Source organism: Argiope bruennichi, chromosome X1 (assembly GCF_947563725.1).
Source record: "Argiope bruennichi chromosome X1, qqArgBrue1.1, whole genome shotgun sequence".
Classification (NCBI taxonomy): domain Eukaryota; kingdom Metazoa; phylum Arthropoda; class Arachnida; order Araneae; family Araneidae; genus Argiope; species Argiope bruennichi.
In genome coordinates this window covers 99,495,786-99,518,411 of record NC_079162.1, presented here as the reverse complement: position 1 = coordinate 99,518,411, position 22,626 = coordinate 99,495,786, and the positions used below count along the sequence as shown (strand labels likewise).

The window sequence follows — 22,626 nt, the reverse complement described above, 5'->3', positions numbered from 1 at the left end:
TAGCTGCTTTTATTTTTCCATTAACTAACAAGATATGAGACATATGAAAATATCTATTCCATTATCACATATTGTTTTCTAATTAATTCAACAGGAAGGGAAAAATCCGATTAGAAATTCAAAAAAAAAAATATTATAATCATCTAATAAAATCAATTAACACAGATAAGCCAAAACAGCATATTTAATAAAGTTTTTTTGTTTTAAATTTTTTAATATTATCTAGAGACAGACTAATAAAGAGAACTGTTATATATAAACTAAAAAAAGTTAATATACTTATTAATCTATGTAATATAAATAATGTATGTTTAGCAATTGTGATTTTATTTAATCAATTGTTTCAAAATAAGGCTCATATATTGGCTAATAAAAATGATTAGTATGAATAAATAAAATGAGTTACATAATGTTAAATATTTAAGTTAATAATAAATATTTAGTTAATAATAAATATTTAGTTAATAATAAATATTTAGTTAATAATAAATATTTAGTTAATAATAAATATTTATTTTTGCTTTTACCACATACTCACAAATTTTGAAGCCTTGCAAATAATATTTATGGCAAATTAAAATAATTAATATATGTTTATTAAAAATAACCTCGTTTCCTCCGGGTAAATTAAATTCACAGAAGATTGTAATAAACAACAGAAGATAGTTTTTTTTTTTTTTTACAGAAAAAAACATTTTTTAGATCAATAGAAATCTATCCTTGTTTGATATGATTTAGTTTCATTTAATAAATAAAACCAGTTTTGACAAAGCGAATGATTTGTTCACGCTGATCTTGACAAGCAAATGACTTATTCAAATTAGTTTTTATGACTTGTTCACTTTGAACTTTCATAATGTTCTAAACATTATATTGTTTCATTATTTAGTTGTAATAATAAATCTAAAAGAAGAAGGCATGGATTCTGAGAAATAAATACTTTAATAGGCAAGTTTTTTAGGCGGATTGCAGTGCTTCAATTTCTCTCTCATGGTTCTGCATTCGACTTCGTCGACTTCTTCTGGCTTGCAGCTTTTCCTGCAGCCCTTGAGTGGTTCGAGCTTTATTAATGGTTTGAGCTTTCTCGAAATCGGCCATCTCGACTGCATGCTTCTTTCGCAACTCATCAATTTTACCTGCAAGCAAAATGAATAGAATTAATGCAATGATCGAACAATAAATTCTTTCGCAACTCATCAATTTTACATACAAACAAGATGAATAGAATTATTGCTATTGCAATGATCGAACAATAAATTCTTTCGCAACTTATCAATTTTACATGCAAACAAGGCGGATAGAAGAAATAATTATTGCAATGATCGAACAATGAATACTTTCTCAACCCATCAATTTTACCTGTAAACAAGATGAATAGAATTATTGCAATGATCGAACAATAAATTGCATTAATGAAGTAAATACATATTTGAATGATACATGTCAAATATGCAGTGCCTTTCATTTTAGGAATTCATCGTGCATTTTTTATAAGCAAAAAGAAACCTTACCGTAATCATTTCAAAGCTTAACGTAAGAAAAGTTTAGTTAAGTGCTAAACGGATGAGCGATAATGTAAGCCACAAGATAGTAACCTCACGTGATACTCTGATTTTTGTAAAGTACATGAACTCTTATGAAAGTATATCTTTGAAAAAATAGTTTCATTACAATTCTTTAAAATTTTTTAGCAGAATGTCTCTAAAAACTTTAAAATATAAATTAAAAATATTTATTCATTTTCTTTATTTCTAAATGCTATATAACTTTGAAAAAGTTGAGAAAAATTCTGTATTTCTATACAAAATATTTAAAATATTTTGTATAGAATTATACGTTATGGCAATTGTATAGAATTATACGTTATAATTGCACGCAAATCATGATTATATTCATTCCTTATTTGTGCATGAAATGCTTTTAGAAAACATCAATGAGTTATATTAATAATCTGTTTCTTTTATTAGTTTTTAGAAAATTTGCATAGAAAATTTTAAGGAGATGAAACCTAATCATTTTAAGATAATTGTTTCAAATATCTGAAATAAAATCTCAATTTATAAAAAAATATTTAGAAAAAGAAACGAATGCTTGTTACTTTTTTCATAAAAGAATTAGAAAAAAGTTATGGATGTGTTGGTTAGAAGATAAACCTTGGGATAGACTTGGAGGCCCTGGCATCTCATTTGGAAGTAAGGCAAGTGATTGTCTTTCGGAAGATCTGGAAGTTCCATCATTGTATCATTTTGGTCATAATGCGATTGTCTAGAAGATGGATGAAGATGAAAATGGTTGTATCGGATGATACCTCCTAGAAGTCTCGACAAAATCAGATAGGGGAGCAGCATGGGTTGCTATTTTCTTCTCAAAGGACCTTTCTAATTCAAACAACCTGTCCAGGTTGAAGTTCTTGAATTTCTCTGACTTTGTGATGGTTTTCATAGTGTCTCTTCTGAATGACTTCATATTTCAACTCTTTTCTTCGTACAACTTCTGTCTTTAGAATTTCAGGCATTAGATTTTTCTTCGCCATAAGTTGGTTCCCTTAAGGAGTTCAACAGGACTAAATCCATTTACTCCAGATGTTTTACTCCAAACCAACATTATTAATTAGGAAAATTTATCTCCTGATTTTATGAAATGATTCTTGAAATTTTTAGTCTCTGACTTTATGAATCCATTGCTCTCAGAATATTTGGAAAATGATGCTACAATAGCAAAACTATACTTTTTAGAAAATAATAATCTATCTTCGTCTCAACAGGTGTTGAGAATTGAGATCCGCAATCACTTAGAAACATGTTTAAATAATATAGATCTCATGTGACTGATTGCAGTTTGTGCTTTTTTATTTTCAAGTAGAGTCACTTTAAAGAAACCTTAAATAATAATTGATGACTACGACATACCATTTGCCTCTTAATTTTAATAAATCTACACTTATTATCTGCCAAGGCTGTTCTGGAAATCTGTTAATCGTCGATTCTTTACGATAAATTCTGTATTTACGACATGAAACAGACGATATCATGTTTTCAATTTTAATAGAGATACTAGACCACCGCATACTCTCTTTCTCTTTGAATGGAATTTGGTAATGTCTAGATGGTTTTATTATTATTATTTGCAGAAATCAAATTGCTGTTATTTTATTTGCAGAATTCTCATGATTTGAAACAAGAGGCTGTTGTTTTTTATTATTAGAACGTGTTCAGCGATATTAATTGCTTATTCCAGGGTGGAATCCGCTTCCATTTGCGATTTTTCCGGTACTCTTTTATTGCGTACGTCGCAGATAATTCTATTGCGAATGACTTCGTAAATTTGGCGGGAAATTACAGTTCTGTACCAAATTATAAAGTGTACTTATACATTCTTTTATTGATTCTTCTTCTTGTATCCGTATGTTGAATTTATAGAGATTGTAAATTATATTTCAACCTGGATTAAAATAATTTTCGAACTCGGATTGAACTAATTCGTAAGAATCAGCTTCTGCTTGCATCAAATCAGAAGTGCTAAATATTTTGATCCTATGAAATAAAGTGCTAAATATTTCGATCCCATGAAATAAAGTGCTAAATATTCCTATCTTATTAATAATATCAAATTAAATAAAAAAGAGAGTAACAAGGCTTGTTATTGAATCCAGATTCCGTTCCAAATCCTTATATTCATTTACTCCAATCTTCATTTGGAAGTGAAAACATTTTTACGGCTGGAATTTTGTAAACGACCGTCATCATGTTGAATTTCATCGTTAAGGGAATTTTTACTCCTTTCTCCTGCTTTAAGAATCGTTTTCATGGGAAATTATTTTTGTGTGAGATTTTTCAAAGCTACAACCATGTTTTATGATCGTTTTTAGTTAAGATTAGAACAAGATACCTTGAATACAAGATACATACATTCAATAGAAAAATAAACCTTTGTGTACAATATTTACACATATTACAAATATAATTATCAGCCATAAAAAGAAGGGAAAATCTTTATTTTCCTAATTTCATAAATTTTTAAAAAATCGTTAAATCAAAAATTTTATATTAATCAGTAAGAAAACAAATAATATTGTCAGTAAAATTATTAGAAATAACCAGAACTGAAACTTTCATCATCAAATAACCATAAATAAAATAAAAAAAGAAATAAAAAAACTTAACATTGATAAATTCCAGTGCGTATCTGTGATAGTTAATTAAAATAGATCTTCTAATTCATGTTGAATTTTAATAGAAACAGTAAAAATAATAATACATACACATGATAAATTCATATATACATTATCAACTCTTTTACAATATATATATTTTTTAAGTACTGTTTAATTTTTTAAAAATCTCTTCTATTTTAATTTACCAATCACGTAAACCTTTAATTTTCCCCAGTTTCTCAAAATCAAATGACTAACTTTTACTGACAGAAAGTAAAACCTTTTTGGTTTTTAGTGTCAATCGCAACATAATGTTACTGATCTTAGCTTAAATGATAATTTCCATTCCAAACTGATAAAAAGTGTTAATGAGTCTGCAACGTTCTATTTCTATTTTTGGATACTTACCAATAGCCTGCGTCCATCTACTCGAAAAAAGTTTCATAAAGGAGATGAGTCGAAAACATCTAAAAAATTCTTTTTAAAATTCTCTAATAATTTTTCATCGTGCTAAGTAATACTTGAAAATTCGAAAAAAAAATATTTCTGTCATGGATCATGGCTATAATCTACATCGAAAGGTCTCTGTATTCTACATTCATGTGTTTTTGGAGTTTATTTTTTGAAGTAGCTTTAGCCCTTCGGCAAAGAAGTAATAACTGAATCAGCTGTAACAATTGTTATGGTCATCAGGTTTCATAAGTCCGAATGACCGAAGATGCATAACTCATAAAAATATTTCTCATCATTAGATCAATTAGTCAATTAGATCAATAAATCAATGAAACAAAATCATTTTTGATCTTTCTGATGAACTTAAATTACATTTATGCGTAAGCCAGAATCAGTAAAACGGATGTTTAATGAGTTGATTTTGTATAAGACATATCATTATTTATAGTATAGTTATTAAACAGAAATATTGTGATTCGTAATCATAGGTTGGAAATAGTTTTAGGTTTAGATCGCTTAGTTTAAAATGTCTACTAAATTTTCTCGCAAAGTCGCTCAAAAATATTAAACAGAGAGAGATTTGAGGAATATTCTGAGGTAAAACGACTCACCAAATATTTCCTCATTTGTTGGCATTGGTGCTAGATCAGACACAGGTACAGGTGTAGGCGCAGGAGGCAAAGTTGAATTGGCTGTTAAGAAATTTTGACTCTGAAAGAGTAAAAAAAAAAAAAAAAAAAAAAAAAAAATATTAGGAGGTGTTCTGGCAATTAAAAGCCCACAGCATTTTCAATAAAAAATCTGTTCATGGAAGGAAAACAATTTATCTAATCATAAAAAAACAACCGAATTTTCATATTAGTTTAATCCATCAAGTCTTTTTAATTGTTCATTCTACCAAAATTTGATTTATTTTTGTATTAATGGTATGTATGTCATTTTTCATTTGTTAGATATTTATTATCAGAGAAAAAGATATGGGTAAAATCATGCATTAATTTTTCTTCTTAGTCCAAAGTCATCAATTATGTTCCAAAATTTAGGAAAATTTAAAATTCAATAAAATTCGTGGTAAATTTTATTGTGTAACCACAGTATACAAAAAAATTCATTTCTAATGCTGAAAAGAGAATGTTTTATCATTGTTTAGATATAATATCTTTAAGCCACGTTAGGCAAAATATTTGCGTATGAATCCTCCAAAGCATTTCATTCATATAGATAGTATCGGAATCTGTCATAAATTATAATAGCGTTTTATGCACTTACGGATCTTAACACATTTATAAATGCTTCATAAACAATGCATTTCAAGAATGCATCTTTCATCTATATTGCAATCTGAACAAATGGATAGATATTTTCGAAATCTGTCACATATTATTCATATTAGCGTTTTATCACTTAAAGATCTTAATAAATTTATAGATTCATCATAAGCAATGCATTTCAAGAACGCATCTTCCATCTATATTACAGACCAATGCTCTGCAAATAATGCCATCTATATTACAGATGAATAATGCTCTGCAAAATAAATACAGGACAAATAATTATCAATGAAGTCAAATTTAATGTTTCTGAGCAAATGGATAGAGTCAAGGCACGTAAAATATTGTATATTTCTATCTAACGCAGGGAAGAAGAGGCATTTGGTAGTTTGACATTTTTGCGTGCGACATCATTCGATAGCCTAAAAGCGATCGACCACTTCTGTCATTTTGCTCAATTTACAAAGGGCACTTAATGTTGCTATGTTAATGGATGTAGCCTGTCGTTGATTGGAGAATACTGGCCTAGAAATAAAGCTCCTTATACAGAATTTGCAATCAATAAAATTTTGTCATATATTCGCTTAGAATTGTACCATTCTGTTTGAAACGTTTTGTTGCCGAATTCTTCCCAACGAGTACTTTTATTCAAGAAATAGTCTGAAAAAGTTTTAAGTTCAAGCATTAAAAGTTTTATGAAAATTGTATTACCAGTAAAAATTTGTATGTTTTTATTTTCGGTTGGAAAGACCAGACAAACAATGACATAACATATGGATGAAAACCATAAATAATTGATTAACACATGTTCAGCCTTTACTCGCTCAGTAATGAACAAGTAACACTCGCAGATGATAAAAAATTGCGTATGCTCATAAAATTTTACAGTTACTGCTGGAAAATATAATGATGCTATAGAATTGTCTACAATTGAAAAATAGGTGGAGTTAATTGCTCTGATGGTGATCCACAAGCACTCATAAAAATTTTACATAAATCTAAAATTTAAAAGTGCCATTTCAGCAAATAATAATATATTAAGCTTTATGAAAATAAAGATGACAATCCATTTTCAGTTTTCATAAATACTATTTACTTAAGGTATAAAATGGCGATAAGGCATGTATGCCATACTTTCAAACATACAATAGTTTCTTTAAAATTCTTTTCCTGTTTTTCTTGATAAATGGAATAGTAAAAGCTATAAGTAAAAAATGAATTGAACTGACCTTTCCTTCAAGCCTTTCTGCTTCAAAAAGTTTAGCAACCTGTTCATCTGCCGCCAAATCTTCTGCTTCTGTGTCCAATGACCCTAAAGTATAAGTTGATAAACAAGTACAAGTTTGGTTTAAAAAAAGATTAAACTTTTCAAAATTATAGTTTCTATTTTTATCATTGTAGTGATGAGGCCTCTTCATAAGAATTTTTACAATTGCAATTTATGAAATTTCCACTCTAAAAATTCTATTCAAATAAAACTTCTGAAAATTGCATGATGGCTAGAAGTAATTTGATTTCGTCTTCAAATTGATCCTCAACATAAAAATTATAATAAAGCAATCATTCGATAATTTTCTCTACGAAGGATTTACGAAATAAAAAAGTAATAAACATTTGGTATCAATATTTGTAATCGAAATACATTTGACTTTCTTTTGACATTGCCTGATAAGAATTGAACTCATACTTGACAAAGTTAAAAGATAATCTAATTATGTAATGTTACATATACTCATTTTTTATATATATTCTGAAATCATCATTTCAAGAATTTTCATTGGCACAGCTTGCATCGTGCAACTCTGAAGTAAAAAGGTCAGTTCTATGATGATTGATATTTTTATTTGATCAATCGTTTTGAGATGGCGTAACAAACATATTGATTTGAATTACAAATCAGAAAAACGAAGGTCACAAGCTGAATTTTTTTCTGATAAATAAAATATATATTTATAATTTATAAGGCTATAACATTATTACAAGTTTGTTTGTTCTGTTACAGAATGGTATAGAATGCTTTCCTTTTCTCTGATGTTTTTTGCGCGTGAAATAAACTTCAGTATGTTAAAAAGGAATATAAATAATTAGAATTTCTAATCTTCTATTTCATAATTTAAAGACTGAAAGATGAAGAGAATCCACAATAATTTTTCTTTGGTATAACAAATTCAGAATTAATAGCTGAAGAATATTTATAGAATCATTTAAAACTTTTGTTGTTTAATAACAGAAATGAGTCATCTGCAAATTTATGATCTTCATTTCAAATTCCAACAATAAAATGCTTTTGCATAGTTGTAAAAATGTCTTTGATTCATTTTTATAAACAAAGTACAGTTTTTAAATGTTAAATTTTACTGGAACGTTTCATTTTACATCTTCTATTTCTTCTATCACTAAAGAAAGGATATTATATATATATATATATATATATATATATATATATATATATATATATATATATATATATATATATATATATAACAAAATGTTTTCAGTTTTTTTTTCATTTACCTTTTTTTTATTTATGAAAGGACTAATATAGAAAATTTACTGGTACGTTATTATTTTTCAAAGTTAAAATAAACATGCTCATATCATACGAATTGGGTATAAATCCAGGAAAAAAATAATCATTTTCTAGAGAGATATTTATACTTAAAGACATAAAATACGTGTTACTACTTATCAATAGTAAAGTAAACAATAAAAAAAGGAACGATACGATATTTCCACATGCCATTCTCGGTCAAATTTGATTTTTCAACTTCCAAAAGTAATTATTTCTTCATTATGCCAGGAAAAAGTTTATGGAAAGAGTTCATTAAAAATAATTGTTTAGTGGTTTCAAAAAACTATGTAATTATTTATATTTCCTTGCATTTCTTGTCGGACATAGGAACACTTAGAAAGAAATAACATTTTGGAAGAAAAAAAGTTATTTTAGATTACGGCAAAGAAAATCAGGAATTGAAGAAACTTCAGAAGGTAAGAATACTGAGAATATATGGCATTGAACATATTAGAGTAAAAAACAGAGAGAAAATAGCACAAGCTTTAAATCATGAGAAATTCATAAAATATTCGTCAGATTTGAAATGATTTTTCTAATATCTAAACATGTTTATTTTAAAAATAACCAAAAGATGCAGAAACGCATTTGATCCTGCACCTTTACGCCCAATAATTATAACATAACAACATGATTACTGTTGCTACAAAAACACAATACCATGATTGAAAAACTTAATTTTGATGAATAAAGAATGTTAAAAATGAATATAAACGATGAATGTGAATGCTTAATGAATAAAGAATATACCGAGTGAAACCGGATAGTAAAATTTGTATATTTAAAAAGGAACATTTAAATACTGTTGTCGATGAATAGGTCAAATATACTGGGTTAATGAGTTATAAATTTAATAAATATTCTTTTATTTAGGTCTTGAACTGAGTTATGCGGGAAAAAATACTTCAGCTAAATCTGAAGTTGAATGATGAATGTTCAGTAATTCTAGTCAAGAAATTGTTAGAAAATATATCATACATTGCACAACAAATAAAATTTAAGTGAGACTTACTTGCATCAAAATCCACATCTTTCCCGGTTATTTCTTTAACTTTCTGTTTGATGAGATGAATTCTTTCTTGCCGTAACTCTTGAGCCTTCGCTTTGCTTTCTTCCGTTATTTCTGCCAAGTCTTTAGAAATGGTTGTGTTCAGAACCTGCGGATGAGGACAACGTTGAACAAAAAAACGTTCATCTGGAGTAGGACCATAACAACTGCACTTTGGTTCGGAGGTTTCTTTTCCCCGAAACACTGCATCCTGGAGCCTATTTTCTTCGTAATAATGAACTCCCGGATACCTTTCATTTCCTCTACTTACTTTTCGGAAAGGTACTGGGGATGTTTCTTCAGAAACATTTCCATCCCCACAAAAATTTCCCATCCCCCGAGCACTACAATAACTTCTTTCACATTTCTCATACGTAAAAAAGAAAATCTGAATCTCAAAAAGTACAAAACATCTTGGTGATTTAGTAATGGAATGTGGATTACACTTTTACTCTTTTCGCGAGATTTATGAAGTTTCCACAAGTACATATTCAAGCGTAATGTTTTCAAGTTACCATTCGTTACAACAATAAACTGTTGTAAAAAAGTATCATTTCCTATAAGCAGACTACAAACTTAAAAAATATTATTTCATTTAAATCTAATTACACGAAGAATGTTAAAATTTAATTAATAAAGCTTCATACATATATAAGCAAATAAAATTGCTATACTTAAAGTTTTAGCTTTGTGCTTCAAAAATTAAATTGTTTTTACAGACTATATAATCACATTGAAGTACTCTAAAATGTATTCGACATTTCATTTAAAGGTTAAGGTACAGCAAAAATGGTCTTTTGAAATGATTGAACAGATAATAGGAAAACAATTGCGTTTTGCAGTGCAGAATCAATCAGTCAAGTATGAGAGTGATTCGTGTTTCAGGAGTATATATATATTCAAAGCATCCTTAAATCCTTTCTTCAAACTGCAGAGATGAAATTTGTTGGCACATAAAAACTAAAAACAGTCATATGAAAAATCCAACTTAAATTTCCAGTGGCGAAGTTAGTTACAAACAATTAAATTGAAAATATTGCATAGACATCTGAAAAGGATCAACTGTTTCATCCAGACTGGAGCCACTTAGAAACTGCCGATGTCTTCATTTAGAACACAACATATACCTGTTCGCACATTCGCGAGGTGTTGAAACGTCGACGACAAGACAGCAAGCGAAACTGCTACGTCTTTGATTGGCATGGTCATCCGGATCAATAAGCAAACATGTTCTCAAGCTAGTTCTTTTCAAGGGTCACCACACATGGTCTCCGATCAAAGAGAATCGTCGCCATGACTTGAAGCCAGCATCGCTATGTTGTGTGTGGACGGCCCTGCGAAACGTTATCGACCATACACCGTGAACACAGGCCACGTGATCAAGCGAAGCAACAGCACTTAGATACCACACAAAAATCTCTTATCGATTCAAATTTTCTTCTTTACTCCTAGGAGGTACAGTAAATATTCACGGAAAGTCTTTTAGTCCAATGATTTACTGCCATCATTACTTCTCCAATCAAACAGCTGCCAACAAATTGAAGTTTGATGGAAACAACATATCAAATGATCTTCCTACTGCAGATGAGTTGCACTAAATTTCAGTACGGTAATAGAATAGAAAAGAGAAGAAAAAATCCGCCAAATTGCTTGTTTAGAGTAATTGTTAGTAATATCTCATATTACAGTGATTCATATTTACATTTATTTGAAGTATGATGTCATAAATATAAATTAATGAGTAAGAAAAGGCTCTTTCTTTTATGTATCATTTCATAAATTGTCTATGTTTTTTTCACTTTAAACTTAAAATAATTTATAATTTTAAGATTGTATTTTTCAAGCGCGGTTGAATTTTATTTTATTTAAGGACCTTACAATAAAAATTTTACCAAGCAAGATTAAAAGTTTATACTTTATAATCAATCAATAGTACTCTGATTTATTTATTTTTTTGATAAAAGATATTTTGTTTTGACTTAAATGCGTTAAATATGCATATAAAAATGAAAAAAAACATACATAGATACTTTTTTCTTACATTATTATGACTATTGCATCAATTAGCTTAATTAAAATATCTACAGGCAAAAACAAATTTCCAAATTTTAGAAACTGTTCATTTTGGAAGAAAAAAATTGACCTTTCTTTTTGATGCTGTTGAGGAAGGAAAGACGCACATGAGAAAACCTGAATCGAAAGATCATTTTCACAGATTTTTTTTGTAGGAAAAAAAAAGAGAGACATTCATGAGTAGAAGTTCACTCAAGCAGTGAAGCCAGCTGAGCATTAATGGAATTACTAATCTCTTTTCTGTTGCTTTCAAACCTTTCCACAAAGGGAAATGTATTACAAAAAGCAGAAAACAATACATTAGTAATTTCGTCAAACAAATTAGAAACATTTTAACAGTTCATGCTTGAGTAGCCAAGCAGCATATGTATGGAAAATGGAAGAAGCATCCGTGATGAACAAAAGCCTAACTTTCATTCTAAGTGACATTCAAACATAACGAATGAAATATTATTAAAAAATAAAACTGGTGATGATTTATATAATAGGAAATAACAGGAAAATGGCAGTCAAATTATTACTAACAAATATCAATAAGAAATAAGATTGAAAAATTGTTTTATATTATTTTGTAGAAAATATTTTCAGCAATAAATGAAGCCGAATACCTTTCTTTCGGCCTATATAGAGAAGTACGAATTGGTTTTAGATAAGTTGAAGAATTTAATTTTGAATTCGAAAAAAAAATGTCTATATATATATATATATATGTACACATAAAGTTTGATTAAAATTAAATTCTAGTCAATTTTATCTTTTTTACTTTTTTGTCACCTATTAATTAATTAATTAATTTTTGAGTTCAAATTTTGAATGAAAAGTATGAAAAATTTTCAAATTCCCGTCAATCCATAACGAAAAATTTCGAACTTTTATTTATTTTAATTCATCAATAATTATTTTACTTTTTCAGTAATTAATTTTAATTTATCAATAATTAATTAATTTTTATCAATAATTTATTTATTTTAATTTACCAATAATTAATTTATTTTAATTTATTGATAATTAAATTTATCAATCAATTCTTAAGAATTGTTTCGATTTGAGTTCTAAATTCTTTAAAATTTGAGATTCGTAACTTCAAAACAAGCATTATTATGAATGGCTAATGAATTTTAAAATAAGGATTCTAAAAAAAAAATTTTTTTAATCCTGCGCAGCTTTAGAACGCTTTAAGAAACATACTTCTTGATATTTAAACGTAATATTTCAGCAATGTTACAAGGTAATGAATATATTCTGTTCAATTCACATGAAATAAATTTAAGTGATCAGCTGATATTTTGCTTTCAGCTTTAACACTAAACAATCTAAATATTTAAAACAGAGAGAGAGTGGTAAGGTGATTAAGCTAAAACAAATATTCATAAACCGGGTAGTTTGATCATTTCACCGTTGCCACTAACGATTGCAAACCTCCTCATAATTGGCATTAATAATAATTAAAGGAATAACGACATTGTACTCACGATTGTACACTTAAGTACGATTACCATATTTTATGCATAAAAAAGCTAGGAAAGTGAATTTTTCGAATGATAATTTTCTTAAATTAAATTCAGATACCTTTTTCTGCATTTTTAAAATTAAATTCAGATACTCTTTTTTGAATTTTTAAAATTAAATTTTGGATAATCTTTTTTAATTTTTTATTATTAAATTTAGGCGCTCTTTTAAAATTTTTTAAACTTGTGTATGATACTTAATTGTTGATAATAAATAGAAAGCTCAAATAAATAAAACATATATGGTAATATGGTGCAGCTAAGTTAAAGCTCGAACTGCCCGAGATAATTCGGGCAGTCTCGACTTTTTAACTAAACATTATCATTAGTATTTCTCCAAGAGTCTTACCTGGTCAAACCATTGCCTAAGAGCTCCAGAACGTCGGTAAGTAGTATGGTAACAGTTGAGGGCGTGCTCGTAGCGCTCTGGTGTCTGCATGTCCGTGAAAATAAACGTTACGGCCTATAAATAGAATGACATATATAAGAGAGTGATTAAGTCTTAACCATTCCGTGCAAGGGCTCATTAGTCACTAGTAAGACGTTCGCAGATGAAGAACACCAGGAATGGGAAATCTTTGGCAAGATAAACGTCCTTGGTTAATAATAGATATGATTGATAAGAAATGAATAAAAAAGTATCTGGGTGTGGTTAGGATTTGAAAAATAAAAGGACAAAATGCGTGAAAGAATCAGAAAGATATCAGCTGGAATCCGTATATGTTATTTTATATATGGAGATAACATTTTGAATTTGCTCATCAGTTAGGAATCCAGATAGCAGAATTTAATTACATCATTTTATAAGCAATTAAATGAGCTTTATATATTCTGTGGTAGATATAAAAATGAATTTTTATATGTATATCTAATCTGGTATGGTTAATTATATGGGTGTGGTTAAAATTCGAAAAATAAAAAGATGGAATGCGTGAAAGAATCAGAACGATATCAGCTGGTATCCGTATATTTTATTTTATATATGTAGATATATTCACATTGTGAATTTGCTCATTAGTTAGGAATCCAAAGAGAATATTTAATTAAATCATTTTATGAGCAATTAAATGAACCACATATTCTGGAGGACGTATAAAATGAACTGTTTAAGCAAAAGTAATTAATACTTAATGATAACTGCTGTTTGGTTTTGGAAGCATTTAGAAAAAAAATGGCAGATTTTAGTCATTTATATTTCAATAGTGACTGTTTGAAATTTCATACTTGTGGTCTATTATAGAATTTAAATAATGACTGATTTAAGCAGTGCCCATTATGAGGGTATTAATAAGATGGTCAATTTATTTTCACATTTCAACACATTTTTAACATGATAGTCATTCATTTTTGATTAAAAGGTTTTTTTATTTCACTAACTTTGTGAATATATATTTGTTTTTATCTATCTATTATGATTTCAGTCTTTCTGATATCCATGTTTGTACATTATATTATTGAAACAGATAATCGGTTTTATAAATATTCTAATAACTAAGTGAGAATGATGACACATATAGCAACCCGATCAATTATACTTGATAAATTATTAATGTTATCCTAATACTTTATCATCCATAGAATTTGTAATTTTTTACGAACATATTTACTCTGACACTTGGAAATAAAGAAAGTTTTTAATCCACCTATTTGAGGCCTCCTCTTAGCTTAGTGGTCCTAAGGAATTGCCAAATTGGAAATCCGCCTCTGAATATAAGGCCGTTACCGATGTATCTGAAGCACGAAACTATACAAAATGAACACAACTCATCTATCAGATTAGCTCTATTATTGAGAAAATCTTACACTTTTCAAATTCAAATCTTACATACCTTTAAATATTAAATATATTCTTTTTCGTACAGGGAAATACTGCTAAAAGTTAAAAAAAAAATAAAATAAAAAGTAGGCTTATCATCTGCAAAATATATTCTTCTCTAAAAAGTATCCTTTTTCAGTTTATAAGTGAAAATGTTTTTCCAAAAATTCAAAAAATTTTGGCAAAGGAGAATTGAGAAATAATAATAATATTAAGGACTGCATGTTAATTTTATTGTTACTTAAATTAAAAGCATCGGGTGTGACCACTCCCCCCCCCCAAAAAAAAACTTTCTCTCATATCCTGTTATAAATTTGTTATGAGAGAGAACGCTTTACATGGCAATGGCGTACAATACTTACGAAATATTTTTTTCTGGAGAATTTAGCATTTTTACTGAATCTATAGTGTCCCCTTTGGCGAGTTATTTGGCGATTCATTCCAAGCATGCATTAACAGTTCCAACATTCGAATTTGTGTTTTAGACACATTTTTCTCAATCGAATGAAACAAAAATTTGACAAAAAACTGCACTTTTAAACAGAAAATCCCGTACCAAATTTGATATATTTAAGTCATTGTGTTTTTGGATACTGCCATTTGTATATTTCTGAAAGTACGGACTGACAGACAGTCAGCCTATTGCTAAATTTGTCTCAAAATTTGGCGGGTATCTACAGTAAATATGTTAAATCTGTGAACGAATTTTGTCTACTTGGCTCTCTTCGTTTTGTCATTATCGTGCTAACTTGTATGCAGACAGACGGACTTCATGTGAACAGAGTTTACTCAAAATTTAATAGAAATTTGCCAAGTTGGTATAAAGACCGTATACGAAATTTCAACCGTCTAGCTCAAAGCGTTTTTGAATTATCTTCATCACAGATATACAGATGGACATTTTCTAAAAATATGTTTTACGAACTCAAGCAATTTTCTCTTTACTACTTATACGAGAAATTAATAAATAGAATTGAAGTTATCGTTAAGGTAAAATAACAAACTGGTTAGATTCTTCGCACAAGAGACTTTTTTTAATGGAATTACGTGCATTTTTTTTAAAAAAAATTCTTACTATAGCTGTTTTGCCTCCAGTTTTCAATTAGAAATTTTATTTTTCTTTAAATACCTGCTTTCGTAATTTTTTTAAATCATTTTCTTCCTTTAATTTAAGTTGAATTCTTTTTTCGATATGAGTAAAATTTAATTATTCTGAATGAACTAAAAACGATATTTCTTTGAGACGAGAAAAACAATTTCCGTCTCAATAGATGCCCAGTGACCGCTGACGCACAATTTGTCTTATTTGTTTTGTCGTAAGAAATGAAATATCCAGACGATAGGTCATTTCCCACAAAAGGGACGGTAAAGAGACTAATGTGAATGTGTCGTGTCATCATTCTTAGATATTTTTCCATTACCGATGAAGTATTGCGTAATCCTAATAGCAATGCGAAAATATCATAATGTATTGACTTAAGCACGACTGACTGCTTTACCTACGAGGTCATTCACTTCCTAGATATTAGAAAATGTCATTTTTTGCTGTATAGGGATGCTTTATTTTTTTTGTTTGGGTCTTTCGATTGTTGCCAGCATCATCGTGACTTTTGGGAGTTTTACTTATGATAAATTGATTAAATATCTAGTCCATTGTGTTACAGACCATTGCAGATACAAGTGAAATTTACATGATTATGTGTAAATAGAATACCAAGGAGATGTTTTTGTTTATGAATATTGCTAGCAAATTATTAGCATTATTCAAAGACCGGGAAAAATTAACTCATGCATTCGGAAATATAAAACTTTTTATTTTATTATCTTAAATATCTATTTTTCTAGAAAAAACAGAGAATATTCATTAATTGCAAAATTCGTATAAAGTAAGTACTATTTTTGTGAGAATTCAAACTCATATTCATAAGAGAAGTAGACACGCGCGTGAAGAATAGGTTTATTTATTAAGTACTTCAATGTATTTTAGGAATGGGAGTTACCTCACGTAGCAGAATAAACATCGGTGTTTTGTTTTCAGAACCAAAATAACTGCTTATTTCTGTGAATAAAAATTTACTACATGATTGAGCATGTAGAATACTCACTCATAAAAGAAATAAATACAGTAAATGATAAATTTATTCAATAAATATTTTTCGATGTATTTTAGGAATGAGCGTGCATTAGCGAAATAAAATAAATTTTGATGTTTGACATTTAGATCTAACTCTGTTGGCAGTCATATGTATATCACATCTAAATCTATTGGAACTGTAGCCCTCCATTAGAATGATGTAGTTCAAAAAATGTTGGAAAAAATACTTACTTTGAAGATACTTATTTTCTCAACCTTAAGAAAACTAAAAATTATTTTAAATATTCATATTGTTTTAGATCGAAAGGAAATTATACGCTTTTTTGTTTATATAATTAATTCATTCATCTCATTTGCAAGGGTAAACAAATTAAGCAATTTTCTTTTAAAAATATTTTTTTAAATATGACAATATATAGAAAGCCGCATTCTTAATTGTATAAGAAACATTTATCAAGAAAAAAAAAACTATGATATATATATTTTTTAGAAATAACAAAAATTTCAGATTATCTTCTTTTAAATGAGAAATTAAGAAATTATTAAGAACAATGCAATTTCTTTTATATAATTAATTAATTCATATCAATTGCGAGGGTAAACAAATCAAGCAATTTTCTTTTTAAAATATTTTTTAAATATGACAATATATAGAAAACCACATTCTTAATTGTATAAGAAATATTTATCGAGAAAAAAAACTATGATATATATATTTTTTAGAAATAACAAAAATTTCAAATTATCTTCTTTTAAATGAGAAATTAAGAAATTATTAAGAACAATGCAATTTCTTTTATATAATTAATTAATTCATATCAATTGCGAGGGTAAACAAATTAAGCAATTTTCTTTTAAAAATATTTTTTTAAATATGACAATATATAGAAAGCCGCATTCTTAATTGTATAAGAAACATTTATCAAGAAAAAAAAACTATGATATATATATTTTTTAGAAATAACAAAAATTTCAGATTATCTTCTTTTAAATGAGAAATTAAGAAATTATTAAGAACAATGCAATTTCTTTTATATAATTAATTAATTCATATCAATTGCGAGGGTAAACAAATCAAGCAATTTTCTTTTTAAAATATTTTTTAAATATGACAATATATAGAAAACCACATTCTTAATTGTATAAGAAATATTTATCGAGAAAAAAAACTATGATATATATATTTTTTAGAAATAACAAAAATTTCAAATTATCTTCTTTTAAATGAGAAATTAAGAAATTATTAAGAACAATGCAATTTCTTTTATATAATTAATTAATTCATATCAATTGCGAGGGTAAACAAATTAAGCAATTTTCTTTTAAAAATATTTTTTAAATATGACAATATATAGAAAGCCGCATTCTTAATTGTATAAGAAACATTTATCAAGAAAAAAAAAACTATGATATATATATTTTTTAGAAATAACAAAAATTTCAAATTATCTTCTTTTAAATGAGAAATTAAGAAATTATTAAGAACAATGCAATTTCTCTTATATAATTAATTAATTCATATCAATTGCGAGGGTAAACAAATTAAGCAATTTTCTTTTTAAAATATTTTTTAAATATGACAATATATAGAAAACCACATTCTTAATTGTATAAGAAATATTTATCGAGAAAAAAAACTATCAGATGTATTTTTTAGAAATAACAAACATTTCAGATTTTCTTCTTTTAAATGAAACATTAAGAAATTAATTTTCAGTAATATCTGAGTAACCGCTCTATGTGATAATTTTGAATATTCATTTTTATTTCATCCAACAGTGAAAACGTAATATATTGCATTAATAAGGAAAAAATATCATATTTTTAAATTTCGTTCTAATAAATTTATTCTTCTCTCAAAAAGTTATCTGTAACCTTAACCAGCATTTTAATTCTGTAATAATACATCATATATGCTAATCTCTTGTTAATATAAGCTTTTTACTAGTGTTCTAGATTTTTGTCGTCTAGGATACTCAGACTCTCTATCACCTAAACAATCGGTGATTCAACTTGAATTAGTTTAATCGCCTGTGATGCCCAGCATCTTTCTTTTTTCTAATATTTGACAGCAAGAAAGCAATTTTTCACTGTTTATATTTCGGAGTCATATATACATCGGTATTGCTGTCACTTTCATTTAGATACATCTCCAGGAAAGATGGGATATTCACTAAGTTGATGGTTATTACTGTCATGTTTAATAACCAATATTAAGGCTTTGAACGGGATTAAAGTTTTAGCTATTTAATCTTATATAAAGAAAGATTCAAATATGCCTGTACATGAATCTAAATTCTTGTTGAAGATAACTATGAAATATTTAAAATTTGATATTTTATACCTTCATTTAAACAATTCGATATGAGAATGGATCTATTTCTTTTAATGAAAAAAAAATTATATAATTTAAAATCTATGAAAATTAGTGAGTGATTAAAAAAAAGTGGTGTACATTCTCGGTTATTAACTACGTGGAAAGCATTGAAATTTTGCTTTCTTTGAATCATGTCTCATGCTATAATAGTACAGCTCCAGATTTATTCATTAAATGGAACATTTTTAATCATGGTTTTTTTATGTTACTCGAAAGTTTTCCATTGACTCTGAATTTCATTCATTCCTGGTACACTAAAAAATAAGTGAATTTTTCTGAAAAGATAAATTCAATCAATCGAAATACAAAAAAAAAAAAAATGATATCCATTTAAATTTATAGATAATTCACAATGAAGATAACAATATCTTGAAAGCTTTGGAAATTCGCTGTATATCTTCGCAGCTAGAGAATGGTAATGGGTGAAAAATGGATTTGATTTATTTCAGTTTTTGCTTAATTCAATTAATTAATGACTGTATGCTTAAACTAAAAAACATTGAAGATACGAATTTTATAATTTATGAGTATTGCGAAACATTATTCTTTAAATTTGATAAAGCACATCATTATGATTTTTATATTTCAGAAATTTAATTCAAAGTAAGAATGATCGATGGAGTGTAAAAAAAACAAACAGTGACCTTCATTCGACATAATTAAATACAAATGTGAATTTCGTAATTCATCAAGAGATTTTTTAAAATGAACAATTTTGTATCTTGAGAGTTTGAATTTTTATTTCAAATTGTGCGCTGCCGTTTGAAAAAGGTTGAATTAATTAGAATTTTGATGTGAATTAAAAATCGTAGGGAATAATTAAAAATTATAAGGAACTGAGGAGATCCTTTTTTTAAAGTAAGGATACCATTTTTGATTTCAAGGTGCAACGATTAGTTCCAGAGTTATGAACAGAGTTCGGATATCTTTTTGAGAGATTTTATAGATTTCTTATTTAAATGTTAGTTTTATTAATTCACTTGTATCCGTCTGAATATGAATTGGTCTTTACTATAAGAAGACATTAATTCCACCTCTCTATATCTTTTCGTTCGAACGTAGTTTCTCTGTATCAGGGTACATCTATACACACTGTGCATTATCAGTTCGCTGTATAAGGATTCATCTATAGACCCTGAGCATCGTAAGTTACACTACTTGACCTTCCAGCTGCTTATCCCGCGATTTCCACGGGTTGACAATCAGTCCATTTTCAATTGCATCCCGCGTTTTTCTCAGTTTAGTGTGTTTATTTTTACGATTACAGATTTTGATTATGTCATATTATTATCGTGTAACATATAGTATCAGTTCACTTTATTTGAAAAACATTTGAACTTATTTACAAAAATTGAATCTAAACAACGATTTTAAAGAATTACGCAGTCAGAATACCTCAGAATCTCAATACGTCAGAATCTCAAAATACCAAATCAAGAAATATATAAAATATCGGAATATTACGATTTTTTCTATAATTTTGAAAATAGCCAACTTTAAGATTATTTTAATTATAATTTGTTTTAGTATGGATATAAAACCTTTATCATTTTGAAAATTTTAAAAGTTATGGCAAAAATAATAAGGTTCCAAGCTTTATTACGCAATTGGATTTTTTCACGAGAAATGATAAAGTGTTCTGCTTTTGAAAATGACAGTTTGTTATATAGCTTTTAGTTCTCGTTTTATAAACATCGTTTGTATTGCAATCATTTCTTAAATCTAGAAAAAGATCCTTTCAAACATATCGGAATCGACATGATAGATATTAACTTATATATGTCACAAAAAGGATCATTTCTTTTTTATTTATGTTTCAAATATTTGCCTTCACATTACAGGGATCCTTATGCACTTATTAGGAAAGATCAATAATTTGTCTGTCATATTTAAGATAGTAACCAAACGACAGAAATTGACTCGAAGTAAACTAATGGACAGACTAGTAGGTTCAAAAAATAGGACGTTAACCCAACAAATCAAATCAATATCTTAGAAGAGGTTCATTATAAGACAAGATAATCGAAATCGCGGATAATTCTTAGAAATTCTTCTCTGAATGTAGGAATTTTGCTTTTGTTTCTTTAACTTTTTGTTTTATGTAATTAAGAATGTGATATTCCCTGCTTTTGTTTGATTCAGGAAACATCCATCAAAAGGGAACTGTATATCTTTTTAGGAGGTCTTTAATAATTAATATTTTTGATGAGAACCCTTGTAAGATAAGATAGTTGGAATTGCGGCTAATTCTTAGAAGTTCTTTTCTGAGAATAAGTGCTTTGTTTTTTTTTTCGAGAAGTCCTTATATCATGCATTTAAGTAAGTTATTTTCCATATTTTTTTAAAACTTCGGAAATATCGATCAAAGGAGAATTGTGTAGTTCCATTTCTACGAAACTTCTGTTAGAAAAGAATCAATTAAAGCTACACGTAAACGAAACTGATCATATCATTTGACATCAAATTGCACGTTGTGCTATGGCATCACTTTCTTTTCTCTCCTGCAAAATGCTCAATAAATAGAAAAGAATGAATTGATCTGTTGAACTTGAAGTGGGAGCATGTTATACATGAGATTAATTTCACCACATTAAAATATCATTTTTAAATGTTTAAATTGCTTCTTGTTTTTAAAGTCGGAATACTATAAGTGATTTTTTTCATTCTTTTCTTTATGAATTGAAGACCGAAATTTTGTACATTTGTGTTTTCCCGATGAAAATACACTTTTTAAATATTTTCAGAAGTTATCAATGAATAAAAAATTAATAAAAATTAAAATTCTTTTCCATATTAGGGGCACCATCTGACAAAACGTCAGAGAAACAATAGATTTAAATATTACAAAGTAAAATATAATTAAAAATCTAAAAAAAAATTCTGCTATTTGGTAAACAAGATGATGTTTTATAAAATATTTTATAATTAAATTTGTTTTTCTCATAATTTGAGTGTTGTAGTTATGAACACTTTCTCCTTTCAAAGTTTTATCTACATGCTTCCTATCGAGTAATGATATATATGACAGAGATTTACGTGGATGATTTTACTGATTAGGAATTCCATCATTTATATTATTACGAGAATAAGAGTCGCCTTTAGTCACGAATGCTGACAGCAAAACCTTAATGAAGAATTAAAGAATAAAAAGAATATGCTGCAGTGCCAATGAAGAATATTTAATTTTTTTTCTGTATAGTACGGAATCATTCACATAGTTTCATCATAGTATTCATTCATAGTTCATCATAATCATTCAC

At 27.6% G+C, this 22,626-nt stretch overlaps 1 protein-coding gene across 2 annotated transcripts in view; it reads right to left on the bottom strand.

Annotated features, from left to right (window-relative positions):
• Window positions 1-931: 931 nt before the first annotated feature.
• LOC129958617 (paramyosin-like) overlaps window positions 932-22,626 on the bottom strand; it is a 224,330-nt gene continuing 202,635 nt past the window's right edge. For both annotated transcript variants that reach the window (XM_056071216.1, XM_056071217.1), the window contains exons 9-13: window positions 13,428-13,541; window positions 9,462-9,606; window positions 7,107-7,189; window positions 5,218-5,317; window positions 932-1,136 (exon numbers count right to left, since the gene is read on the bottom strand). In XM_056071216.1, coding sequence (XP_055927191.1) covers window positions 958-1,136; window positions 5,218-5,317; window positions 7,107-7,189; window positions 9,462-9,606; window positions 13,428-13,541 — 621 coding nt within the window. In that variant the 3' untranslated portion in view covers window positions 932-957. The remainder of the gene's footprint in view (window positions 1,137-5,217; window positions 5,318-7,106; window positions 7,190-9,461; window positions 9,607-13,427; window positions 13,542-22,626) is intronic.